The sequence below is a fragment of the Odocoileus virginianus genome, chromosome 27, assembly GCF_023699985.2.
Source record: "Odocoileus virginianus isolate 20LAN1187 ecotype Illinois chromosome 27, Ovbor_1.2, whole genome shotgun sequence".
Taxonomy (NCBI): domain Eukaryota; kingdom Metazoa; phylum Chordata; class Mammalia; order Artiodactyla; family Cervidae; genus Odocoileus; species Odocoileus virginianus.
This window is the reverse complement of record NC_069700.1, coordinates 17,961,957-17,989,202: the sequence shown is the minus strand read 5'-3', so window position 1 is coordinate 17,989,202 and position 27,246 is coordinate 17,961,957. Positions and strand designations below refer to the sequence as shown.

General features: G+C 41.3%; 1 protein-coding gene and 5 non-coding genes across 7 annotated transcripts; 4 read left to right on the top strand and 2 right to left on the bottom strand.

The window, feature by feature from the left end:
* Positions 1-2,787: 2,787 nt before the first annotated feature.
* TRNAS-GCU (transfer RNA serine (anticodon GCU)) lies at positions 2,788-2,869 on the bottom strand. The gene has a single exon. It is a non-coding gene; the product is annotated as a tRNA-Ser (tRNA).
* Positions 2,870-8,338: 5,469 nt separating this feature from the next.
* TRNAI-UAU (transfer RNA isoleucine (anticodon UAU)) lies at positions 8,339-8,432 on the bottom strand. Its single transcript has 2 exons — positions 8,395-8,432; positions 8,339-8,374 (listed from the first exon to the last, which is right to left on the bottom strand). It is a non-coding gene; the product is annotated as a tRNA-Ile (tRNA).
* Positions 8,433-11,568: 3,136 nt separating this feature from the next.
* Positions 11,569-15,032, top strand: LOC110144467 (transmembrane protein 225B). 2 transcript variants are annotated; one of them, XM_020904434.2, is made up of 5 exons: positions 11,569-11,725; positions 12,305-12,512; positions 12,856-12,999; positions 13,285-13,422; positions 13,848-15,032. In XM_020904434.2, exons 1-5 carry the CDS (start codon positions 11,681-11,683, stop codon positions 13,982-13,984), a joined length of 672 nt encoding a protein of 223 aa, XP_020760093.1. In that variant the 5' UTR covers positions 11,569-11,680; the 3' UTR covers positions 13,985-15,032. The 2 variants fall into 2 exon arrangements, 1 of the variants encoding a protein (XP_020760093.1); XR_011483866.1 differs by having other exon boundaries at positions 11,571-11,725; positions 12,917-12,999.
* Positions 15,033-19,900: 4,868 nt separating this feature from the next.
* On the top strand, positions 19,901-19,973 carry TRNAR-ACG (transfer RNA arginine (anticodon ACG)). The gene has a single exon. It is a non-coding gene; the product is annotated as a tRNA-Arg (tRNA).
* A 4,356-nt stretch (positions 19,974-24,329) lies between these two features.
* TRNAM-CAU (transfer RNA methionine (anticodon CAU)) lies at positions 24,330-24,402 on the top strand. Its single transcript has one exon. It is a non-coding gene; the product is annotated as a tRNA-Met (tRNA).
* A 2,352-nt stretch (positions 24,403-26,754) lies between these two features.
* On the top strand, positions 26,755-26,827 carry TRNAA-AGC (transfer RNA alanine (anticodon AGC)). Its single transcript has one exon. It is a non-coding gene; the product is annotated as a tRNA-Ala (tRNA).
* Positions 26,828-27,246: the final 419 nt, after the last annotated feature.

Below are 27,246 nucleotides of genomic sequence, written 5' to 3'. Positions count from 1 at the left end.
ACACACACACACACACACACACACACACACGGCTCCTTAGCCCTAAAGAATATTTCTCTGCTCTACCTAATGCATAATTTGCTGAACCCGGAAACATTCCAAAGTCAAGTATAGTAAATGGTTAATAATGAGTAGGAGGCACTGTGATGATGAGCAGTTGCCACAGCACAGCTCCCCAAGAGATTCAGGTTTCCTATTTTTATCATTGGAGAAGGAAATGGCAACCCACTCCAGTATTCTTGCCTAGAGAAGTCGATGGACAGAGGAGCCTGGCTGGCTATGGTCCATAGGGTCGCACAAAGTCAAAAACAACTGAAGAGTCTTAACACTCATGCAGACTCCTGCCACACCTTCCATTCACCACCAAAGGTCAGGAACAATTTGGAAGAAACATCTGAGGACCTAAAGTGGCCATCTTAAAAATAATTTAAAACTACCATATTCATTGATAATGAAAAATCATTCAGTGTTGGAAGAAGGATACTGGATCCCCATGATAGACAGTGTCTGCTGCTGCTGCTAAGTCGCCTCAGTCGTCTCCGACTCTGTGAGAGCCCATAGACGGCAGCCCACCAGGCTCCTCTGTCCCTGGGATTCTCCAGGGAACAATACTGGAGTGGGTGGGTTGCCATTTCCTTCTCCAATGCATGCATGCATGCTATGTCGCTTCAGTCGTGTCAGACTCTGTGCAAGCCTATGGACAGCAGCCCACCAGGCTTTTCCATCTACAGGCTTCTCTAGGCAAGAATACTGGAGTGGATTGCCATTTCCTTCTCCAAGACAGTGTTTGCTGCTGCTGTTGCTGCTGCTAAGTCGCTTCAGTCGTGTCCGCCTCTGTGCGACTCCGTAGACGGCAGCCCACCAGGCTCCCCTGTCCCTGGGATTCTCCAGGCAGTGTCTAGAAGACAGCAAAAGAGGTCACCGGTGCTGGTTTAAAAGATCCATAGATTCCCTTTCCTGTTAATGCAGTTGCTTTTTCTCTTCTTCATAAATAGCCAAAGACTCTAAATGTTAAATGTTTTCAAGCAAGCTTAATGAAGTTTGTAGATGGTAATCACTGGTGGCTTGGGGTGGGGGATGGGGGGAATCGCAGGCTGCAGGGGAGGGAGGGGATATGGAGAAGTTGCTACGAAGTTTCAGTTTCCTGATGATTTTTTTAGCTTTCCAGAGACAAGAATTCAGAAAAGCAAAGCAGGAGGAGACCTATGGGCCAGGCAGTAGAGGGAATTATTTGAAGATCTGAGATGAGTTTGTGGATATTTTAAAATATTATGTCTAATTTTCAACGTGTTCTAAAATTGCCATCATAAAATGCTTTTACTTTTACTTTTTTTTCCAAAAAGGAAGAGTTTAGAAAAAATATTTTTACTAAATAATGTTAAAGATAATAATCTGAAAAGAGAGGATAATGTAATAGGAAAAAACCATTTGAAACTTGAAGAGGGAAAAAACCTCCAATGATTCTCCTAACTGGATAGACTTGAAACATTTATGTAGACATACCCTATACTTCTTGAGCTCCAAAATCACTGCAGATGGTGACTGCAGCCATGAAATTAAAAGATGCTTGCTCCTTGGGAGAGAAGTTATAACTAACTTAGACAGCATATTAAAAAGCAGAGACATTACCTTACCAACAAAGGTCTGTCTAGTCAAAGCTATGGTTTTTCCAGTAGTCATGTATGGATGGGACAGTTGGATCTTAAAGAAAACTGAGCGCTGAAGAGTTGATGCTTTTGAACTGTGGTGTTGGAGAAGACTCTTGAGAACCCCTTGGACAGCAAGGAGATCAAACCAGTCAATCCTAAAGAAAATCAGTTCTGAATATTCATTGGAAGGACTGATGCTGAAGCTGAAGCTCCAATACTTTGGTCACCTGATGAGAAGAACCGACTCATTGGAAAAGACCCTGATGCTGGGCAAGATTGAAGGCAGGAGGAGAAGGAGACGACAGAGGATGAGATGGTTAGATGGCATCGCCAACTCGATGAATATGAGTTTGAGCAAGCTCCAGGAGTTGGTGATGGACAAGGAAGTCTGGCATGCTGCAATCCATGGGGTTGCAGAGTTAGACACTACTGAGCAGCTGAACTGAACCCTGTACTCTAATGTTGTATAAATATACTAAAATCACTGTGGAACTAGATTGTCCTTTGTATGAAGGAACCTGGCTTACTCAAGTATGAATGGCAGCATTGGAAGAAAATAATAAAGAACAAATTTGGAAACAAAATTGGTTACTGGTTAAAAAGATACATAGAGTTCAAAGTGTTAGTCACTCAGTTGTATCCGACTCTTTGAGACCCCACAGCCCTCCCAGCTCCTCCATCCGCGGGATTTCCAAAACAAGAATACTGGGGTGGGTTGTCATTCCCTTCTCCAGGGGATCTTCCGGCCCCAGGGATTGAACCGGGATTCTTTACCGTCTGAGCCTATAGAGAGTTCAAAACCCTTAGCCAATTAATTCTCCTAATTATGAACTGGTTGAAAACAAAAGCTCCTTCAAAGAGTCTGCTAAATGTCAAGAGAACAATATGTTGGATTGGTTAAAGCTGAGGAATAATCTTCAAAACATGTTCTAAGCAGTCCGCGACTTAAATGTAGGAACTTTCACACTAGAAGAGGGGAGGGAAATATGACACAGTTCATAGAAAATAGAGAGGAAGTTAGCCTTTATCAGGCCAAACTCGGAATACTGAGCAAATACTTGAAGAGTGCGTGACCCAAATGGAAATGCTAGGAAGCTTTCGAAAACACGCCCGGTTGCTTCTATCAAAAGCACACCCCCGACGAAGGTGGGATTCGAACCCACGCGTGCAAAGCACAATGGATTAGCAGTCCATCGCCTTAACCACTCGGCCACCTCGTCGTCGTATACGCATTCCTTAGCGTGCTTTATTTCAGAGTTTATACTTGGGAACCGTCTACCCTAGATAGAATGATATTTAGGAAAGAGATGGTTTGGGGACGTCTGGAAGACGTGGAGGCGGTTGGCTTCCACGCGAATGGACAAAGCGCCGAATTGCAAAAGCTGCGACGGGGGGGTGGGGGCGACCAGGCTTAGCTTTCACAGGAGTCTTATGAAAAGTGGTGGGAACGTGGTAGAAACACAGTTGCCTGGGCTTTCACTCCCTTTCTAGGGTTGTCTCGTTCCCGGCAGGGACTGAACCTGGGCTGAACCACAGTTTGCTGTCAGGGGAGCCTGGTCCCGGGTTCGAGCACGCTGCCGAAAGTCCCCCGGGGCAAAGGTTCCCGGAGCCGGGTCCACTGGAGTCGACCTCGGCGGAGCTGGCGAATTTGGACTCCTAATTTGTGGTTAATAAAACAGTCTGGAAAATTAGACGATGGATCTGAGTAGGGCTCAATTTCTGTTCAGTGTTATTGACGGTTGTTCAAAAGCTTAGGGTGAAATTGCATAGAGAAAAATCATTAGCTTCGCGGGGCTCTTCTCCCCGGTCATCCTCAGAGGAACCACGAATTCTGATCCTCCCCACTGAGTGTTTTCTAAGGAGAGTTTGTCCAACTTCCACTAGGTTTTCCAGGCGTTCTGGTACCGAAAACAAGAAACTCAACACTAGCGAGAAATAATTCAAAGAAAGAAAGGCGGGGCGGGGGGTTGGGCGGGGGGGCGGGGGGCAGTGTTCAGCTCCATCCACTTCCTTGTTTCATAAGAATAAACACGACAGACAGGTGAATGAATAAGAATAGGAAATAATTCTGACTAATCAGGTTGATCATAAATGCCTGGGGAAAGAAGGTAATATTGAAGGCGAGTCTTGACCAGCAAGTTTTCTAGTGGGCGCGAAGAATGTGGTTGTCGCAGGCTGAGAGGAAAGGGCCTGAGCAGAGGCAAGGAGGCGTGCAAAGCAATCATGACTCATCCTGTTGTCAGTTTTGATAGCAAAGGATAAAGGAGTTATATTCTTTTCACAAGGAAGAGCAGTATAATTAACAACAACAACAACAAATGTCAAAAATACATAGTGCTTTCTCAGAAAGTAGTGGTGAATCATTGGGAAAGTAATACACTAACTCAAGTATTTGAAATTATTAAAGAGGAATTTGAAACTTAAAACACTGAAAACATATACATAAACAGATTTATTAGATAGAGCAGAAGAGAGAATTAGGAAGCTGAAAGTAAGATTTGAGGGAACTATGTAAAATACTATCCACTGATACAAATAGTTGGAAGTGAAGGAAGAGGGATAATAAAGATTAAGGTTAGGAGAGAAATTCTACCATATATCTAATTAAAGTCTCAAAAGAAGTTATTAAGAAAATAGGAAAGAGTTAAGTGTCTCAAGTATGCCTGACACATGCTTTAACAATTATCAATATGTTGTCAAACTGGTTTTCCATATTATTGCAAAGTTTATCTCAGGCAGTGTATTATTTTGTATGTCCTTTCATTTGTTCAATAAGAATACTTACTAGAATATTTATTAGTGTTCATTTCAAAACTTCTAGAGTATAATTTGTTGAATAAATCATTTTCAATCAGCCAATTCTGCCACTGTTTTCAGAAACAACAGTGGGGAGAGGACAACAGTTTTTGTTTGTTTATGATGCTATTACCTATGTTTCTATTTATTTTCTACTGTCGTTAAAACTCTACAAAGTAGAAATGATTCTAGATTTAACTGTTTAAAATAATATGGTTGGTGCTTAAAACAAGAAGCAAAATTATTCAGTGAATTTCTACAAAAGTGCAAGTCTTGAGTAGCATAAGCTTGCAAGTTCAAGACTACTACCTTCCTAACAGTCTGCTCTATCACTCTCTTCAGCATTTAAACATCAAGATTCAGTCTATAATTGCTCCTCATCGCTTTCACTTGTCTCTTCTTTCCTCTTTAGGTATCCAATACTAGGCTTCTCATGGTGATTCAGCTCTCAAATACCTCGAACTGAGTTATCTCATTCTCTGGCCATGCCCCCTAGATGTCAGAAGTCTTCTGCTTGAGTAACCAGCATGCCTGCTCCAGCCTACTGTCTACCCAGACATCAAGGACTGTAAGCCCAGATCCTGAGCATACTATAAAGCCTGCTTAAAACTCTTTAACAACTATCAACCACCTACCCCCTGGTGACAGACCTCTACCCTCTCTCACCAGCCTCCTCTGCCCTCTTCCAGTCACACTTTGGCTGCATTCTCTATTTAGTAACAATGTATTTGAGGAAAATCAAAGTATCTTCTTTGGGGAAAATATATGAGAGTAGTTCATATTTTTTCACAAGCCACATGTGGAAAAGCCTGGACTGCGAGACTGTGCTTGAGTGTTGCTTTTCTTTATATCTGCAGAAGTTTCTAAACTGTTCTATTCAGTGATGGCCTGGCTCTCATTACAAAAGAGAACCACAGAGCAATCGGAGAGACCTAAATAATGAACCCAGTTGTCCTGCACGGGGCCTCTTCTTCCTCTGCGGAGAGGTCCAGGAAGTTAAAGTACCTCAGAGCTAGAGCTTTTCTAGAGTAACCTTCCAGGCTTGGCTGTTTTTCTCTTTCCTTTGCTCGGTGGTCCAGGGTGCCTGCTCAAGGCTGCTTATGAACTGTCTCAATTCCAATCCATACAATTTGGCCTTGGTGAGCATATAGTCACCAATGGATCCTGAAGGTTCTGAAAAAAAAAAAAAAAAAATTGGATATAGAGATGAAATTGACAACTGCTCTCATTGGCTGAAGACAGAATTGGCTCAAATGGCAGAACACTAGCTTTGCCTGAGAGAAGGGTAGTGGGATCAATGCCTGCCTTCTCCAGTTTTGGGTAAACCACTTATGAGGCAGATTCAAAGCCAGGAATAACTGGGTATGTTAAGGGAGGTTGTTAAAACATTCATTTATTTCTGTTAGGTTGCTTACCATTCTACAGCACCCAAGACAGGATTACAGTGGTGGGGAACAAATCCAGAGCAAGTGATGACATTTAATGAGGAAAAAAAGAAGGCTGTGGAAAAAAATTCCTTGTGTAATTTATTTTATTCTCTGTAATCATAAAAGCTTTTAAGGATTAGAACTGAAACCTAAGTGGAGTCTTGACAGAGTCATATAAACTTTAAGCTGATATTTCTTTTTCATTATTTTCTGACTACATTATGCTCTGACTACATTTTTCTTTTTATTCAAAAAATGCATTTGAAAATATATATTAGTAGATTTACTTTGTTTTCCATATGCTATGGTCTGAATACTTCTGTCCCTCTAAAATTCATATGTTGAAAATATAATGATCAGGGCAATGGTATTAGGAGGCAGGGGCTTTGGGAGATGATTAGCTAATGAGGGCAGTGTCTTCATTAAAAAAAAAAAAAAACCCAGAATACAACTGGTTTATTTTGCTATTTCACCTCTGGGAAGTTATTTTCAGTTCAGTTCAGTTGCTCAGTCATGTCCAACTCTTTGTGACCCCACGGACTGCAGCACGCCAAGCTTCCCTATCCATCACCAACTCCCAGAGCTTACTCAAACTCATGTCCATTGAGTTGGTGATGCCATCCAACCATCTCATCCTCTGTCATCCTCTTCTTCTCCCACCTTCAATCTTTCTCAGCATCAGGGTCTTTTCCAGTGAGTCAGTTCTTCGGATCAAGTGGCCAAAGTATTGGAGTTTCAGCTTCAATATCAGTCCTTCCAATGAATATTCAGAACTGATTTCCTTTAGGATGACTGGATCTCCTTGCAGTCCAAGGGGCTCTCAAGAGTCTTCTCCAGCACCACAGTTCAAAAGCATCAATTCTTCAGTGCTCAGCTTTCTTTATAGTCCAAGTCTCACTTCCATACATGACTACTGGAAAAACCACAGCTTTGACTAGATGGATCTTTGTTGGCAACTTAATGTCTCTGCTTTTTAATATGCTGTCTAGGTTGGTCATAACTTTTCTTCCAAAGAGCAAGGATCTTTTAATTTCATGGCTGCAGTCACCATCTGCACTAATTTTGGAGACCAGGAAAATAAAGTCTGTCACTGTTTCCATTGTTTCCCCATCTATTTGCCATGAAGTGATGTGAATGGATGCCATGATCTTAGTTTTCTGAATGTTGAGCTTTAAGCCAACTTTTTTCACTCCCCTTTTTCACTTTCATCAAGAGATTCTTTAGCTCTTCACTTTCTCCCATAAGGGTGGTGTCATCTGCATATCTGAGGTTATTGATTTTGCTCTCAGCAATCTTGATTCCAGCTTGTTCTTCATCCAGCCTGGCATTTCACATGATGCATTCTGCATATAAGTTAAATAAGCAGGTTGACAATATACAGCTTTGATGTACTCCTTTCCCAATTTGGAACCAATCTGTTGTTCCATGTCCAGTTCTAAATGTTGCTTCTTGAGCTGCATACAGATTTCTCAGGAGGCAGGTCAGATGGTCTGGTATTCCTATCTCTTTAAGAATTTTCCACAGTTTGCTGTGATCCACACAAAGGCTTTGGTGTAGTCAATAAGTCAGAAGTAGATGTTTTTCTGGAACTCTCTTGCTGACCCAATGGATGTTGGCAATTTGATCTCTGGTTCCTCTGCCTTTTCTAAATCCAGTTTTAACATCTGGAACTTCTCAGTTTGCATCCTGTTGAAGCCTGACTTGGAAAATTTTGAGCATTGCTTTGCTAGCATGTGAGATGAGTGCAACTGTGCAGTAATTTGAGCATTCTTTGGGATTGGAATGAAAACTGACCTTTTCCAGTCCTGTGGCCACTGCTGAGATTTCCAAATTTGCTGGCATATTGAGTCCACCACTTTCACAGCATCATCTTTTAAGATTTGAAATAGCTCAACTGGAATTTCATAACATCTGCTAGCTTTATTCAATAGTGATGCTTCCTAATTCTCACTTGACTTCTCATTCCAGGATGTCTGGCTCTAGGTGAGTGATCACAATTTAGTGATTTCTAAGTACCTGCCAGAGGTTACCTGAAGAATGAAGGTTACAAGACCAAAGGTGGGGGTGGATGTTCTTTATCAGAAATCAGCTTACAAGACAAGGGGGCTTTCCTTGTGGCAATCCGCCTGCAGTGCGGGAGACCTGGGTTCGATCCCTGGGTTGGAAAGACCCCCTGGAGAAGGGAAAGACTATCCATTCGAGTCTCTGGCCTAGAGAATTCCATGGACAACAGTCCTTGGTGTCTCAAAGAGTCGGACACGACTAAGTGACTTTCATTTTACAATACAACGTGGGGGATAGAGAATTACAGAGGCTAGCCCACTGCAACACAACAAGGTCGTTGCTTGGTTCGAACAGTGCTAAGGGGCAGGTAAGAATAACCTCTATAGGATAAATTCAAACACATCAAAGATGGTGTAGTAGGAAAGGAGAGCGGAAAGCGTCTCAGAGATGCTGGCAAAACAGTGCTCCAGGTGAGGATCGAACTCACAACCTCGGCATCACCCGCACACATACTGCCATATAAGTACCGCGCGCTAACCGATTGCGCCACTGGAGCTCTCGCGTCTTGCTTCCGGTCACGCATTACACGGCGTATGCACCCCAGTCCCTGCATCACCACCACCACCGTCTCCGAATCCTGCAGCTGCATCCTGAGCGGAAAAACAAAAGTTCAGCTGCAGACCCCACCCAGCCGCCAGTCCTGAAGGGCAGAGGGTGCTCTGCTAGCGGAAACGAGGGCGGATACTTTGAACACAACTGCGAAAAGTGCAGACACTCGGGAGACTCTGACTGTCTCGAGCATTCCGAGGAGGACATTCGGGGGGCTGAAAGGGCTGGCGAGCCTTCTGCTGCTGCGTGGGTCCCGGAGTCTTTCCATTTGCCTCTCTCCTGGATGCTTTTCCTTGCGGCGTCAGAAGAAGGTTTCCTGTCTGAGCCTGGGGAGGGGGCTTCTGAGCCTGAGCCGTTACAGGCTATCTCAGAGTGTGTGGGCATCCAGAATTCCTGTGGGCTTCCAGGGCACGTTTACTTAGTCCTCTTTAGTTAGGTGCAATCTTCTTTCACGAGTTGGAAGACAGTTTACCCCCAAGGTATACCTCTTGTTGAAAGTCTTTGACTTTTTAAAATGCAATATTTGGATAACTTAAGAATACAGTATTTGACTCTAAAACGTATCTGTATAATCAGTCAGCTGTGACCCAGTTGACTTTAAATGTTGTGAATCCAAGTATATAGTTTCAAGCAATGATAACTCATTCTAGCCTGTGTGCTGCTAGATTTTAAAGTTTGTCAAGAATACAAACCACTTGGTATGTAAATTTTTATACTGTCCTAAGATTCTTTAAAACTGTTTCATTTTACTTTAAGTTACTTTTCTTAATAAGCTAATAGGGATCTCCATGGAGCAATACTTAATATCAAATTTTAGTATGATGTTTAAAGATGGAGCAAAGGATTCAGATTTCCAGTAGTAACTATGATGATGGTTTGAAGTAGAATTTATACAGGGCTTCTTTTTTTTTAAGTACTTTTATATTTACTTTCTCAGTCTAGTTCTATAGCAGTCCTACAGAGGTAGATTTTTTATTTAAGTAATATATAAATGATATTCTCTAATCATTTACTGAGATTAAAAAAGAATAAGTATAAATGAACAAAACAGTCAATCTCTTGTGGAGTTTATATGTAAGAAACCCAGAAAAGTCATACAATTTAAAAAATGTATTAGTGAATACACTTGAATATAATAGAGAGCAGACAGCATTTTCACTCATATGAGCAGATTGTTTACTAAAGAAAAAGAAATTAGCTTCTAGCCCTTTAGGTGACTGAGATGTCAAATTTGTAAACTTATGGAAATTTTCAAACATAATGAAGTTGACATAATTAGGTAATGTAATTGATTACATGTAATTGATTTTACAGTCATCAACATTTTACTAATCTTGTTCCCTCTATCTTTCCACTACCATTTTTGTTGGGGGGTCAGGGGTAGGTGATTGAAGGTGGGAGTGGAAGTATTTTAAAGTAAAACCTAGACATATCGTCTCACCCTAACTTCTTCAGTCTGTACGTCTTCGAGATAAGAATTCTTTTTATTTTATTCCGCTTTTCCTTTTTTTAATGTATGTGCAATATCTTTATCACATTCAGCAACTTTGGCAGTAATCTCTTACTAAAAGAAGTGACTTGGCCAAAAAGTAAGTGGCAAAACTAAGGTTTGAATCCAGGTTCTCTGCCCTTGGGGCTTCCCTGGTGGCTAAGATGGTAAAGAATCTGCCTATAATGTGGGAGACCTGGGTTTGATTCCATGTTACCCACTCCAGTATTCTTGCTGGGGAATTCCATGGACAGAAAAGCCTGGTGGACTATAGTCCATGCTGTCAGGAAGAGTTGAATACAACTAAGCCATTAATACTTTTCTCTGGCTCTAGCTTCTCATACTTGATTCCTTTTCCAAGCCATTTTAAACAAAGAGTTGTCTTCTTTGAGGGAGTGTGTGCCTTCAAGTGAATGTGGAGTAATTAACAATTTTTTAAAATATTTAGACTGAGAGGTTGTCTATAAGGGAGAGAGTAAATGACAACTGTTTAGAGTAAACAATTTACTTGATAAATATATTTATAGTTTCTCTTTACTCCTTTTCTGACATTAACAGAAATCTGTTTACCTATCTTCTGGGGTCAGTTCAAAGCTCAGGATAAAATATGGCACTCTTCTCAATGGGGCCTTCTACCAACCTTGAGACTTAAAGATATTGTCTTGCAATAACTACTTTTCCTAGATCTCAGGGCTGGATTTCCACATGCATATGACTGTCTAAAGCAATCTTCACTTTGTTTCCTCTGATTTCATGAATAATCCTTCTTTTTTCAACCAATAGCATTATCATGCTATCTGCTTTTAATAGTTCTACTGATTGACACATAAACCTACAATTCTAGGCTGGAAATATATTACTGTTGCACACTCTAACATCCTAGTTTATTCTAGAAATATGTAGCATACATACAACAAAAATTCAACTGAGAGAAACTGACAGATATACCAACCCCCTGTCCTAAAGATGATCCTTTTGTTCCTAGATTAGTCATTCATTCAATAAATATTTACTTAACACCTGCCTTGTACCAGAATCCATAAGTGAATAGAATAGACAAAATCGCTGCCTTCCCAGAGCTTACATTTAAGAAAATTTTAAACAGAGGTTCTTAGCAGCCCTCTGTTTTGTCTTTCTTGTATCCATTTATTTGTTAATCCGTTTATCAAAAAACACATGTGTCCATCATTGCCAAGTGGTATGTTAGACAACAAGGTTGAGATCAGAAAGTATTGCATGTCTTAATATTATTCGGGTGAAGGAATTGAAGGGTGTAGTGTGAACCACTGCACCCTTAACACAAAACTGGTTTCCACTTACATCTTTCAGTTATTTCCCTGATTATCCTATTTTCTATGAAGCATTCTTTAATCTTGTGCAGAGATATAGTGTTCCTGCCTATTCCATATTAGAAGTCAGAACTAAGGGCATAAGCCATAACTTCTGAGGCACACGTGTACCAAAGAAAACCAAGACATTGCTGGGTGGAGGGAGTGGGAAATGACATATTAAAAAAAAAAAAACAGGGCCAGTAGGATAGGATCTCACATTTTTGTTGGGATGTAGAGTTCACATACTTATGATGTCACTAAACATTTCTGCCAATGAGGAAACAGGAAGGGACCACAAGGTTCTACTCTTGAAGAGAAGGCTAGGATGGGCCTCAGTGTTAAAAAGTACTATAGAAAACAAAATGTAATCAAAAGATGAAAACTGAAACAGAAATATTAAAAGAAGAAATAAGAGAAAAGGTAACCTCTTAACAGTAAGAGAAGGGAAAGGGGCTGTGATTTGAGGGGAGTGATGATGGAGGGCAATGTTGAGACTGCAGAGCATAGGAAAATTTTTACTTCCCTTGACATCACTAGGAAATGTATTTGGTGTGCACATTTTTTTTTCCTTTCTGTTAACAGATATTCACTGAGATCCTCCTACATGTAAAGCACTATGCTAAACATGATGGGAAATTAAGAATTCGGGGCTGTGGTTCTCCAGGGACTTCTAGTGTAGGTGGTGAGACACAATACCCAGACACCCAGGGAAAGCAGAGTAACAAAACAGAGTTGTGGATGGTTGTGTCCAAGTGGTTTAGACATGATATGTAGAAAAAAGGAGAAAGATGTCAGTTCTTGCTGATGAGGGACATAGGGTCAGTCTGTGACCTGGGGAGGATTTGGTTAAGAGATGAGAAGGGGAGCTCTGCAAGCCTGAATATGAAAGGCAAGGAGGTTGGACTTATATGGGCTTGTATGGGTGTTTCAGAATGGAGAGAAATCCCACAGTAACTGAGGGCATCTGACTCATTCGCCTCCCCCTGCCCTTTTTTTCAGTCAGCACCCTTTTGTGTGAAATGTGGGATAGTTAAACCATACCGAGTTCTTATCCTCATCTGCAGTTTCACTGGTTCTGCCCTTCTGTGGTGGGCCTTGAACCTTTCAACCTGGGTGAAGATAGAAAACTCACACCAATCCTTCTTCAGTGCTCTCTTTGCAATATGCAGTGGTGAGATCAAATGTTGGGCTCTACCATCAAAATCAAGTAAGTTCTGGCCTTGAAAGGGAGGGCCCTGCTTCCACCCTGTCCCTTCCCAGAATTTTCAACCTCCTTTCCTGCCCCAGCATACCTGAAGGAAGCAATTATAAGCCCACCAGTAACACTGGCTACCAGGCCTCTCAAGGGATACCAGCCCAGCTAGAATCACTATTTTAGATCTTTTGGCAGCATACTTCTCCCTCCATCCCTATGCTTCCCACCATGTGCCATTGGTTCCTACCTTAAAGTCTCTGCACTGCTTCTTTAGTATTCTGGGGATTCAGACTCAGAAGGAAGGGGGCCCTAGAGGGAGCTCCTGGCCTTTCTCCCCTCTCCCTCCCTAATTCAGACTACTACATATTTGGTCAAATTTTCATGATCAGCGCCCTTCTTCTCTCCTTCTTCCTGAGCTTTATACTCCTGGCCTTCCCGCATTCCCTTCCTGATACCCGGAAACAGTACTTCATCTTCACAACCACCTTCTTCATCATAGGTAAGGGATGAAACAAAGAGGACTCCTTCAGTCATTCTGGTTCTGGGCTGGGGTGGTGCTCCATTGGGCATAACCTCTTAGAAACTGTTGAGGGACTGTTAAGGGCAAAGGTAATACAATGACAACAAGTGGAATGACAACAAAAGGAAAAAATGACAAAAGGAAAGAAATAGAGAGTATGGGGAGTTAAAGCAACAACTTAAGTCTCGGAAATTAGTCCTAAGGCCACAGATTAGGCTAACCAGATGGGTTGTTGTCCCTCCCCCCTTCCTTTTTTTTCTGCAGGTATCTGTGTGTTCCTTGCACTACTACTGCATTATCTGTATATTTTGAAAACAACTAACCTTTATAAGGACATGAAAATCACCTTTCTCTACCCCTCGTTCCTCCTTATATTCAGCACCATACTGTTTTTCTTATCTGGTGAGTGTTCTTAGGGCTTAGGGAGTTTGTGGGGGTAGGTACTGAATTCAGAACAATTCTATTTATGGGTTTCAAGTATTTCCTTTGAGTACTGCTAATTTTCGGACATGGATTTGGTGCAATGATATCCCATTTGCTCATTGCAGCTCCTCCTGCTCTACAGTGTTAGAATGTTGCCTTTATAGAAGACATAGAATCCATTTCTCCCCTATACTGTAAGAACCGTGTCTTGGAGATGGAGAGAGAAATTATAAGAAAGATTGTAGTAGAGTAAAGGGGGGGTGGGGTGAAGATTGGTGTTGACAGATTGGTACTTTAGGTCCTAGACCATACTGTCATTTGCTAATCCTGTTTAAAAACTAAATTTCATAGTAAATATCAAGTAATAGTCATTTTCATCTTCAACATGATCACTCTTTCCTCAGGATTTCTCTGCTTGTGCAGCACCCATCATTGTTGGCTCCAGTGTGTCTTAATGCAACCAATCCAAGTGAAACCCATGCAAATATCAGTGGACAATGGGAACTCAGTCACAGAAGGGATACCGGGGAGAGATGGCTAGCCTAACGTCAGTGATGGTGAGAAGGCTAATTTCTGAAGAAAAATCATGTCTACCCTGTAACTCAAGACTTCACAGCTATGCACACACTCTTGTTTAATTACTAAGACTAGAAAGAATTGACTTGTTACTAATCATTATTCAGATATGGATTAAGATTCCAGGAACTCAGGTCTTTCACTAAAGAGAAGACACAGTTGGGATGAGGGGATGGCTGAGCATGTTTGGCTCTGGGGACTTGAAGCGAAAAAACTTCTCCTCACCTTGAAGATTCCCTAGGCACCCACCTCCCAACCCTCTCACTGGTATTCCTGGTCTCCTGGAAATAGATTTTTTTTTTAAACAGTAACAAAACTCTTTCTCTTGTGAAGCCTTAGTTTTGATAAAAAAAAAAAATTTTTTTCCCTGAGGAATTTTATGAGTGGAATCTTGTAACTACTGTATTGTTCAGGCCTTTTGTATTGTTCAGGCCTATATGTTGTTGCATATAACAAAACCTTATCCAAACTACCTCAACAACAACATAAAATGAATATATTGGAAAAGATGCAGGGGTAGCTCATAGATGCACAGAAAGTTCTAATATAACTAGGGTTACATGAGAGATGTTGGGGACTGGAATTGGAACTCATTTCCTTCAAGATACTTTTCCCCCCACTGTTTATTAAAGGTTAAAGGAATTTCCTGATCTATAAATAGTAAAGTCCACAGATCCACTATCCCCAATTCCATTTGTTCATCACTTTGAATGAATTATCAAAGCCTGTCGCTTCCACCTCAGCCAAACCTCCATTCCCCCCTCTGAGCTCTCCTCACACCTAGTTATCTGGACCAGGCCTTTGTTATTCCTGCCCAGACCTGGTGTGTCTACACTAGGCGTCTCCCTGCACTTCGGTCTACCTCTACAAGTACTGCCCAATTTGATCTTCCTCAAACACAGAGCTGAGAATGTTCTCCTTGAAGACCTATTTTGCCTTCTTCTGTCTTCAGGATAAATTTCTTATCTTGATTATCTTGATTTTAAATAAAGGTATTTACAAATTGGCACCAACCTATCTTTTGGAATGTTTTAATTTTTTTATTGTGATGCATCTCAAACATGTCACATAAGCAAAATATATCAAAATATTTACAGTTGGAAGGATAAGAAATGAACCACCATATCTAGAAAAAAATAATATTGCCGGTATATTAGAAGCCTCTAGTGCGCCCCAACAAGCTGTTTTTACAGCCACTTGTCCTGATCCTCCAGTTCCTCTTCCTTATGCCAATTAAAACTGTAGTTCTACCTCAAGAAACTGCTTTCCTCCAACAGACCTTTTGTAACTTCTCCTCATACAAATACTGAATACTCTGGCTTTTTATTTCCTCCTTCTTTACAAGGTCAAATTTGTTTCTTCTTCAAGATTAAAGCCAAATGTGATAGCAAGAAAAACTTCTCCTGACTTCCCTTCCAGAGTTAATTGCTGGACTTCCATTCTGCTGGGAAGTCCCTGGTGGCTCAGTAAAGAAACTGCCTGTGATACAGGAGACCCAGGTTCCATCCCTGGATTGGGAAAATCCCCTTGAGGAAGAAACGGCAACCCACTCCAGTGTTCTTGCCTGGAGAATCCCATGGACAGAGAAGCCTGGTGGGCAACAGTGCTTAGGATCACAAAGAGTTGAACACACAGTGTGATGAACACTTTCAGGCTGCTGGCACATTTTCCTTTTTATTTCTGGAGTAGCACTTCTCCTGTTGTAATTATGAATTTAGATATGTCTCTCTGACTTGATGTTAGTTCTTTGAGGAATTCAGATTATTCTTTACCTTTGAATCCTCCACCTTCACATTCTGCTGTAAATGAATATTCAGTAAATGCCTTTGGAGTTATTAAGCTTTAGAATATTGGGAACAGTTGGACATTACTATTACGGACTGTTACTTTTTATTGACAGCCTAAATAGTTAACAGGACTTGACCTGCTTTATGTAATTTAACCTCACCACAAACCTGCAAAGTAAGTATCATCTCCATTTTGTAGATAAAGTAATGGGGTGACTGAAAAGTTAAATGATTGGTCCAAATTCACACATTCTAGTAAAGGGCAGAGTCTCTTTCTAAAGCTGCTCTCATTTTTCCATATCAAGTTTCTTCTACATGAACAGTGATAAGAATAGAGAATAATAAGAGCCTGCTGTGTAGCACAGAGAATTCTTCTCAGTACTCTCTAATGGACTATATGGGAAAAGCATCTTTAAAAAAAAAAAAAGAGTAGATTTTTTTACATGTGTAACATTCATTTTGCTGTACACCCAAAACAAACACAACATTGTAAATCAATAAAAACTAAATACTCCAATAAAAATTAAAAAGAAAAAACTTTAAACATACAAAAAATAGTAAATTTTAAGACAGAAAGTGTTCAACTATGCTTATACTGGAAAGGAACAGATTGTGATGAAGAAATAAATTTAAAATGTCACCTGTTAAAGAAGCTACAAAAATAAACCTGGGGATCAGTGAGTGTAATATCTTTTATAGACAAATTTAGGTAGCATAAATTACTGATTTCCAGAGTTAGGAATTTAAGACTCCTGCCCTGCTCTGGAGCTGTTTAAGGTTGAGCTTCAGATCTCTACACTATTATACACTTGTTAGCCTCTGACACTTTAAATTAAAAAACTGTAGTGTCATTTTACTATGCAGTCATGTTAAGATCTGTGATGTATGGCATTATTAATAACCACACTTATACAATTCTGATTTTTAAGTCAATATGTCATCATGAGAGACTCTTGAGAGTCCCTTGGCCTATAAAGAGATCAGACCAGTCAATCCTAAAGGAAATAAACCCTAAACATTTATTGGAAGGATTGATGCTGAAGCTGAAGCTCCAATACTTTGGCCACTTGATGTGAAGAGCCGACTCATTGGAAAAGACCTTTATGCTGGGAAAGATTGAAGGAAAAAGAAGAGGGCTGTGGAGGGTGAGATGGTTAGATAGCATCAGCAATTCAAAGGACATGATCTTGAACAAACTCCAGGTAATAATGAAGGACAGGGAAGCCTGGCGTGCTGCAGTCCATGGGGGTCACAGAGTCAGACATGACTTAGCAACTGAACAACAACATGTAATCATGTACAATTAATGTACTTGTTCTAAATACAAATACTAAATATAAGCTGTATATCAGATGCTTTTTGTAATGGTTAGCTCTGGAAATTTAGATCTAATGTTGACACTGACAGTAGTGGACTTGGCAGCAACAAGGGTTCAGTTAGTCCTTCCCCAAGAGGGTGTTAAAGTATTAGGTAAAAAAAAAAAAAAGAAAAGAAAAGAAACCTTGCTGTGCAAGTAAGGTGTGAAAGAAAATCACAGAAGCGTGGGAGAGAGAGTGAAAGGCGGGAGTCTCCAGTCAGCCGTTCAGACAGGACCCGCAGTTTGCCTTGAACTCCTGGGTTTTGGTACCAAATGATCTCAGAGGGATAGCAATGAGCAGTCCTGAAAAGAGATCTTAGTTTCCTGCCCAGAAATTAAACCTGGGGAACCTAGATGAAAATTGAAAGTTCTAGCCACTAGACCATTGGGGGCTAGAAGTTAGAAGCAAAGTGGCCCTGGCTGTTGACCCTGTTTGAAAGCAAAGAGTATTTCAAGGAGGCAAAAACTGTAAAAACAGGTCCAAAGTTTATTATTAGAGACACAGCACAATGTATGGGAGAGCACACAGGAAAACAGCCTCTACCTAACTAGCTTAGATAGAAGACTAACTAACAGATAGAAAACTAGCTTCTATCTAACTCAGAAGCTAGGCAGAGATACACACCCGGAGAGGAGTGCAGGCGTCCTGAGCGCAGAGGAGCTCAGTAAGGAGGTGATGTAAACCACTTATATAGGACAGTCCTTCTGAGTCTTTGTTACCCGTGGCCAATTATCTTGCTCCTTTCTTCACATCTGACTGGTCCATGGATCCTCTCCAAGATGTGTGCGCAACATTTTTCTAAGATTGATCCCACCGCAGAGGCCTATGAGTGTGTGTCCACACTTGTTATGAAATGGGGCCTGCTCCCTTTTCGACCCCCAAGAAGCCCTTCCTGCATGTGTATAGACAAGGAAGTCTTCCTTGACCTTAGGAGTGGGCAGCTTATCTCTTGAGCAGAGCTCAACTTTTAGTTTTGTCCTTGGAGTGTCTGGGTGAGAACAAAGGCTTCATTTTACTCCATTTCACAAACACCAAGTGTTTGGCCCAGAGGCCCACTGTCTCCTACCTCAATGTGAGTTAATAAGATAAGGAATGGAGGTCTTGAACATGCTAAAAAAAATGCTTACTTCATTTTATTTCAAATATGGGGATGGTGTAGGGTACAGCAACATTGCTTGTTAGTTCCACCACCAGTCACCAACAGCAGAGCCCCTATTCTCTTCTCGAACAGAAACATGACTTTGTTCACATAACCTTTTCTATGCTGCCTTGGCTTTGCAGGAGGTTATGATTGCTCTAACTGATCACAGTGGTCACGTTCTTGGCAGTACTTGGATTAGGTAAGAACATGTGATACAAATCTAGCCATTGTGAGGGGGAAATCCACTAAGGAATATATAAGAGAAGTTGTTCTCAACAAGAGATACAATCAAGTCTGTCTATTTTCCTGGAGTTTATCTTGATATTGTGAGAGCCAGAGGTACTACAAGGAAACCAGCTGGTATAGAAGATCCATATAGTGAGAATGACAGAATGCAAAGACTCATTCAAAAAATTCATTCATTCAAAAAATTCAAAAAATTTTGAATTCATTCAAAAAATCTTGGTTCTGAATAACAGCATAGAGTCACTGAATTAATGAAGCTCATAGCCTCCCTACCTTCTTGACTTGTCATGTATGATAGTAAATCCATTGTAAGTCAGTTGAATGCTGTCGTTCGAATAATTGTAGAGCTATTACTGAAAGTGTCCTTTATTGGGGAGGAATCTTTGGGCTAGATGTCTTATAGTTCTGTAAGAATTGTAAGTCCTCCTGATAGTTGGCATTATGAAAAACTCAAAACAAGCTACATAAGTGGTATTAAAAAATATTGGTCTGGTGTGCCCTTGGTTCACTAAGTTTTTTCATTGCTATCAGCAGACTCAGCATTCTCTTCACTTAGAAGGCCTACTTCTCAGCCACTAACTCCAGCCCAGCCCTACTGTCTGATTGCCGCTGGCTTCAGACTTAATGGACATATGCCCAGCCTCCACCCCTGAGTACAGAAACAGCCACCATGAGCCTCTTTCAAAGTATATTCAGGAAACTAGAATTCTCCTCTTGTACATAGCATGCCTTTGCTCTTCCACTAAAACATCTGGATTGAGATAGCATGGAATCACAGACTTATGATGCCTACCTGTACCATAAACTGTTTTCCTGATGCTTACCGGCATTTTTCTCAACTCTTCATTCATGCATGCAGACTTTTAATGTAAAATTAGTCATTGTAAATACGGAGCATGATGGCCTTAAGAATATAAAATTGAGTGGGGAGGACCACTGAGCAAACAGCTGTTCACAACAGTGTGATAAATGCTGAAAAGAGGGGTGTGCTCTGCACCCTAGACGTACAAGGAAAGAACACCATCCAAATGGGGGAAGAATTAAGAACTCGATTAGGTTTGCGAGTATTTCTGTTATTTTATTTGTTTATTCTGGTCCCTGTTTCATGGTTTCCTTCCGTTCTCATTAGCAAAATCTTAAGAACTCCATCATTTGCTCCTCCCAGGCCCTTCACCACGAGGTCAAGGACTTTAGGCTGGCAGGTTATTGCTATAATGAGGCTTCAAAGTAGACTGTAAATCTTTATGTCCTCTCATCTGGGAAAGTAGAGGGCAGACAACTCAAAAGAAGAGCAAGTGTACTTCTTAAAGGCTAATTAATAATGGTTTAAAAAGTATCCATAATCAATAGGGCCAGTGGCGCAATGGATAACGCATCTGACTACGGATCAGAAGATTCCAGGTTCGACTCCTGGCTGGCTCGAGGTCACTTCTTCTCTCTTCAGGGGGATGGTAGGGTGGTGTCTTGCTTACATCCCACTCTAAAAACCTTTATTGTTACTTGTTCGATCACCACAAAGAATGGAGGGAAGATGACCGGGGCGGGGCTAGAAAAGATACACAAAAGAATAAGACAGGAATTTTGCACATCAACTAATATCTGTTGTACTATTGCCTGTTGCATGGAAAACTCTCCCTTTTGAGAACACTTGCCTCTAGAGAATATAGTGCTTTCTAGAGAATAGAATCCTCGACGAATCCTGCTAACATTTCTCCAACGTTCAGCTGTCCGAGTCCACACCGAAACAAGCAACGGCGATGTCATAAACAACAAAGGAGAGAACCGTAGGTAGGGAGGGCAGAACGCGTGGAAATCAGCGCTCAGGTCTTAGAAGAACCTCGAGTGAGGAAAAGCAGTTCGTAAGCATTCAGATCTTCACACAGTAAATGAGGACGATGTGGATCTCGTATCTATCAAGGATTGGGGGATGAGAATGGGATCTGGCTGCCAGCACGTTTCCCTGCCCCGCAGGTGTCTGCAGAACATCAACCCAATACCGCGCTTTAAGCGCATCAAGCGCAGTCCGGGGTCGGCGACTCAAAGTTGAGAAGTCCCTGCGTTGGCTGCCCTCCAGAAGAGACTCCTCGTGAGGGTCGAGGACGCTCAAGCAGCCGGGTCAGCTGACAGAGGGGCAGTAAATGGACGGATTTTTCTATCCTGTCTACTGAGATCCATGCTGAAAGAGCGCTGGAGGCGGCTGAAGGGATTCGAGGACAGACAGGAAGAGAAACGAAAACAAAGGAGAGTGGGAAGAATGGCTCCTTTCATCCTGGCTGCGTTGTGGCCTTTTAGGATACTGTAGATCAAACTTTTAAAGCCTGGAATAGGAGGTGCATTTCTAGAGTCAAAAGACAGACACCACCAATACCACTGCCCAGGTTGCTGAGCCAAAGTGTGCCGGGCAGGAGGAAAGTCTTGATGAATTTGCATTCTCATTCCCTTCCTGCTTTCCTACTCCTCAGTACCGACCCCTCTACCGAACCACCCGTTGTAGTCATGCCTCCCTTTGTTCAGGGGACTTCTAACAAGGTAATGGCTCTCTTGATTATCCAGATTACTAACCAAGTTGTTGTAGCCAAACGATCCAGGAAGCAAAGTCACCCAGAAGGACAGCGTGAATAGTGGAGTGCAGTTACACCGGCGGGTCAGAGGCAGTTTCCTCTTTAGCAGGGACCCCGAGCGATTTTTGTAACAACCTTTTATACCTAAAGTGTACGTGCCCAAGCCCACATGCCCAAATTTCTTAAGTCTGCTCTGGAAAATGTTAGAGATACAATTAGGTTACAGCCATAATTCACAATCTGAAGGTCACCTAGTCATGCAGAGTAGCTCACATCAACGGGCATTACAAAGATTACAGAGGTGATTGATTACATAGTGGTTTATTATACTCTTCCTGGCTTCAGGGAGTCTAGATGCCAGTTCAGCCTGGTCGGGTGTTTTTCCCTTGGGTGGGGGGTCGGGGGGGGGGGGGGGGGGGGAAGGAAGCTGCTTGGCCATTTGGTATGTTGTCTCCATGGTTACCAGATAAGTAGTCGAAAGTTCATCAAGAGGGCAAGATGGAGTTCCTTTCCTTTTAAAAATGGAGTCAGTCCAGTCAGCACAACCTGTTCCTTTCCTTCTTCAAGGTAATGAAGTTAACAGCAGGCTATAACCAACCTAACTGAGAAAACTAACACCCTAGTCAGATCTCTCAAGTGTTTTCCAGAAAGCTGAATAATAAACCACATTCCAGTATTTTCCCCTTCTTCAAATTCATTAGGAAGACTTTATCATCTCTTTATTATTAGCCTGAAACTTTGGTAACTATGAAACTTGACAGTAGGAAAGTTCGAATGTCATCTGCTCAGTCTGATGACCTCAGTTAAAATGCAACCTACCCTGTTACCCCCATAGCCCTCACTGTTTCTAGACCCATTTCCTGCTTTACTTGTCTCCATAGGGCCTGAAGGACACTCGCTGAAGCAAAATCAAATTTCCTCTTCTTCCCCTCCCAGACAATCATGTTGATCAAAGGCAAACAAATAAATACATACATTCAGCCCCTCTGCTCCTGGATTCTTGTCCAAATCCGTTTCCATTCCAGCCATTTTTCATAAAGGTAAATATTTTGGTTCTCCTGAAGTTTGCATTAACTTCTGATTGCAGTCCCAAACCTGACATTTGTGAAAGGAGGTATAGGTTACCTTAATATTTCTATTGATTTGGATTCCCTTTCTTCTCAAAGCAAGTCGATTCGATTGACATTCTGTACACAGAAAAATAAATTCACATTAAACCCCCACATTAGTATCTTCAGAATGGGAAAGGAAAGCTTCACTGATCAACCTACTGGATGAGGTGGTTGCATTCACCTTCAAAATTAACACCAAGTTCCTCCTCCAGGGACAGACACCAGCCTCACCCCATGTCCCCACTGCCTCTTGTTTGTAAGAAAAGATTTAGCATCTGAGATCTTCCCTCAACTTCAAAGAGCAAATTTAATCAGAGAAGTGAGAAAATGCAGAAACAAAGGAAAGCAGTCAAACAAGACAATAGTTTAGCCATAAAATAGAGCCATGAGCCTTAGTTTCTCCTCAAGGGCTATGGTTAATATTATGAGCCATATCCTTGAATTATTTTGCAGATACTAAAACTCCCACCAGATGAAAAAGGTGACTGCATGCTGACCAATAGTTTGTAGATCTCAGACTGGTTGGAGGCAAAAACTGACAATTGTTACCCAAAATACTACCTTGTTACCTCACCATCAGCCAATCAAAGAATTGCACATTGGTTCATAATACACGCTGAGAAAGTCTCCCTCACACTATCACACTGTCACACTGTCCTGGGCTCAGTCGCATCTGACTTTTCAGGATCCCATGGATGGTACCCCGCCAGGCTCCTCTGTCCATAAGATTTCCCAGGCAAGAATACTGGAGTGGGTTACCATTTCCTACTCTAGGGGATCATCCCCACCCAGGGATCAAACTTGAGTCTCTTGCATCTCCTACATTGGCAGGTGGATTCTTTACCACTGAGCCACCTGGGAAACCCTTGGTTATACACCCTGAAACAGTCACCCTCACACTGTCTTTAAAAGTCCTGCCTTGAAAGACTTTGGGGTATCTGAATCTTTTGAGCTAGTTCTCCTTGCTTGGCACCCTGCAATAAATCCTTCACCTTCCTTCATCACAACCTGATGGTGGCAGATTGGCTTTGCTGCTCTGGGGCCAGCAGCCCAAAGTTTGGTTTAGTAACCTATGATAAATTGTTTTGTTGCCAAAACTCAGTTAGACTACATGAAATAATCTCCATAAATCTCTTAGCATAATTAATAGCATATAAAGTTGAGGGAAAAAAACAGGAAGACCTTTTAAAATTAAGTTCAGTTTATGTTTCTGTAGGGAAGAATGTCTCCAGTCACATAGATGCAAGTAGAGATGTAAAGATAGAGAAGTATGGACTGTAGACAAATTTGAGGAATACTGATTCAGTCAGTCAGAGAAATAATATTAATTGAGCACCTTCTACGTTTCTTCAAAAAAGATCACGAAAGATGTAAGATCAGTTGAGGGCAGGAAACATGATGTCTTTCAAACACAAGACCAGCAAAAGACAGACACAATGAACTGTCCTTACTGCTGAAGTATAGGTGGTCCTGTCTTAGGCTGAATACTGGAAAGGCATGGACTCTCACCTTTCATAAATATGGAATCCTACCCATGTAGCATTGACTTAAACATCATGATTTTCAAGTAACATAGAGTAGATTCTTTTTTTTTTCTTCAGCTAAGACAGCAAAAGAGATGGTTTATTGTACACGTTACATTCAGCCACAACTGAGAAGAGAACTAGTCCATAGTTATCACAGGTCCAGGGCAAAGGACCAAAAGGGACGGCTTTGATACGAGCAAGGTAGGTCTCTCAAAGGTGGTCAAGGCGATCAGAATGGCCATAGATGTTCCAGATCCATTGAGAAGTTCTAGATAGTAGGCGTGCAGTCCACAATTTGTACCAGCGTCCCTGGCCTCTGGCTTCCCTTGTTTCTGCTTCTGTGGCTTCCATGGGTGTACAAGTTTACTTGGACCTCTGCCTCATCTTTCTTCTTTTGCGCTTCAGCCTGTGCATTCGCTTCTTCCTCCACTTCGCTCTCATGGCGCAGAGGTTTCTCAAAAGATGGTGCTAAGGCCGAGAGAGGAGTCGATTCTTTAAAAGCTGAAAACAGATGAAGTAGACACGCTTGAAAAATGCTGTTTCATATTTTAATTTCAATGTTCAGGTATTAAGCTGTCTGCCCTCTTAGCGCAGCTGGCAGCGCGTCAGTCTCATAATCTGAAGGTCCTGAGTTCAAACCTCAGAGAGGGCAGGCCCTCACTTTTTTCACAGTCGTCCTGGTGAAAAGCCAAGTTGAAAGGAAAAAAAGTGTGTGTAAATCTGCGCTTAAAGAAATCAATACAAAAGAAAATTAGCAAATGCTGCCAGATAAGCATTGGATGCTGCTGCTGCTGTTAAGTTGCTTCAGTCGTGTCCGACTCTGTGCAACCCCGTAGACGGCAGCCCACCAGGCTCCACTGTCCACGGGATTCTCTAGGCAAGAATACTGGAGTGGGTTGCCATTTCCTTCTCCAAAGCATTGGATGGATGCTCCAATATTCAATATATATTCAAGAAAATGGAATCAATTTTCTGGTTTGTTGCACCTCTCAGCAGTTTGAGTGAAATGGACAAGAAACTTATTACACCAGAAAACAAAAGCTATACTATATTTTTTATCTTCCTCTCCTGGTGGAAGAACCGAGGGAAGTTTTCTCTTTCAAATTCATGCTCTGAAGATTGTCCAACCACAGTTAAGACATGGGGAAGGGTAAAATCATTTATTTTTTAAATCATGTAACAAATATTTCTTGTTAATGCACTGTTTTGGGTGCAGTTGAGAATTTGGGGCTATCCCACTCATTGTGTATGTCTCTATAGAAACAACTATGATTATTACAAGATTTTGGAAATAAGGCTTAAATATCGGAGCAGGGAGGAGTGTAGCTTTTGTAGATCTAACCTGTAGATCTGGGGTGGTTTCTGTAGACCTAATCTGCACCACATTCTAGAAAGTGTGCTGAAAGTTTATTGATTTTATGCAAGTCGTTTGATTAGGCTTGCAAATAACCCAAGTATCACCACTCCCATTTGAAAGATGGAATTGAATTTCAGGGGAGTTGAATCATTTTTCTCAAGTCTGTTAGCTCTAAGGAGCAAAACCAGACATAAAAAAGCTGGTTGTTTGTTTGTTTTCTATATGAAAATATGTGAGCTTGTCTTTTAATTTCAGGTATAGTCTCATAAGTCTATAAGGAATACCAGTTCCTCCCTTCATATATGCATAGAACAAATTTTTTTAAATGAGTGTATTTATTTTTCCACTCATCAGACACTAGATCAAAATCACTTCTGTGTCTGCCACCCAGGTTCAAGACTTCTAAGTGCCCTTGACTACTTCTCCCTCAAATCTCTACATCCGGTGTCTTGACACATACTTAGATATTGTAGATCCTTCCTACACAACTCTCCAGAATCTTTCTCTTTCTTCTCATGCATCTATGTCTTGATCTATTCTATGTTTATGGAGAAAGTATTCTGTGCCAGCCAGTGTCTTGGACTGGAGATGCAGAAAGACTCATGCTACTGCTAAGCTCAGAAGCTAAAAGAATAAACCTCAATCCCTTAATATAACTTCTTTTTCATTCTCCTTAATTCCAGTTTCCCCATTTCCTACTTCTATGGCATTCAAAATTAAAAATTTATCATAAAATGTTACCTTGATTAATGTAAGCTGTCTACACAGAATTTTTTCAAGTGTTCTTAAGCCTCCAGTTTTATTCCCAGTGTATCTTCATGTGTCCAGGCTTTTCAACCGCTGTTTCCCTTCGTGTCTATTTTACACACACAAATGCACATACACCCACTCCAACTGAACAGGTATATTTCTGAACACAGGAATCCTCCATGCCTTTTCCTTCTATTTTATGTTCACTGTACATCTACATCCTTCAATGTCCATACATTTTTCCTTTTCTCTATGTCTCACCTCTAATTTCCGATGGTTCTTGCATGTGATAGTATGTACTTCTTTTTTGTTCTTGCATTTAATGTAAATAGGTAACTTCTCAAGACCTGCCTCAGTAAGAATCCCATAAATATTCCAGAAATAAAGCAATGTGTAAGTTTCTGTAGTGTAGTGGTTATCACACTTGCCTAACATGTGGAAGGCCCTTAGTTCAAAACTGAACAGAAATAATTGCTCCCTTGTACCTTCTACTATCTGGGAAAACTCAGCCCTCTGCCTCCGCTAAAGGGAACCAGTGATCATCTCACTTCTGTTGCTTTGCTGTTTTAGTTTCATGTTTAAGAAACAGGTTATCAATCTGAGATAGTCTGGCCACATTAGCCCACTGTTCTGGGTGAGTCCTCCCAAATGGGATGTGGTCTCTTCTGTCGGGAAAATCTGAAACCCATAGTTTTTCGGCCAGATTTTGTCACAGTGATTTTCTTTTCTCCTTGGCAGAGGAATAGGTACCAACTGCTCTCTTGCCTTGGAGGATCCTTGAGAAGATGGACCCTTAGTCCAGCTTAAAGACCTTGAAGTTCTGGCAGCCTGGAAGAATGAATAATGATGTGGATACAGTCTACTGAAAAATGGAAGGAAAAAATGCCTGCTGGATGTGGGGAATTAGCTCAAGTGGTAGAGCGCTCGCTTAGCATGTGAGAGGTAGTGGGATCGATGCCCACATTCTCCAGTTTTTACTCTTTCATCTGAGGAACTGCAAATCTTCTAAACTGTAGAAAGAAAGGAAAAAATCAGACACTTTGGACCCTTCCCCGGGCAAGGGCAAAACAGGACAGCCCTGGCTCTATTGGCCTTCAGTATGTACATCTCTCATTAATGATAAATCTAGTAGATAATAAAAATCAACAAAAAAATAAACACCACCATACAGCAATGGATCGAACTGACCTTATATAGCAAAATCACAATGAAGTTCTACCAAAGAGTTGAGGGAAAAACAAGATCATATCAAAAATAAAAAATCAAGAATGATCAGATTGAAGCAAAGAGACATTGTGGAAGCAAACATTTTTTAAAGTATTATTTAGTTGTAAGTGCCAGGGAAGACTGGAAGTAGTGAAACCAGAAGACTGTCCCTTGTCAATATAC

What these genes read in the sequence shown, in the direction of transcription:
- LOC110144467 (XM_020904434.2), top strand. Translation starts at nt 11,681, where the DNA reads ATGAAAACTGAAACAGAAATATTAAAAGAAGAAATAAGAGAAAAG. An exon ending in GGCTCTACCATCAAAATCAA is followed by an intron (nt 12,513 to 12,855) that starts GTAAGTTCTGGC and finishes TCCCTAATTCAG; the next exon opens with ACTACTACATATTTGGTCAA. An exon ending in CATACTGTTTTTCTTATCTG is followed by an intron (nt 13,423 to 13,847) that starts GTGAGTGTTCTT and finishes CTCTTTCCTCAG; the next exon opens with GATTTCTCTGCTTGTGCAGC.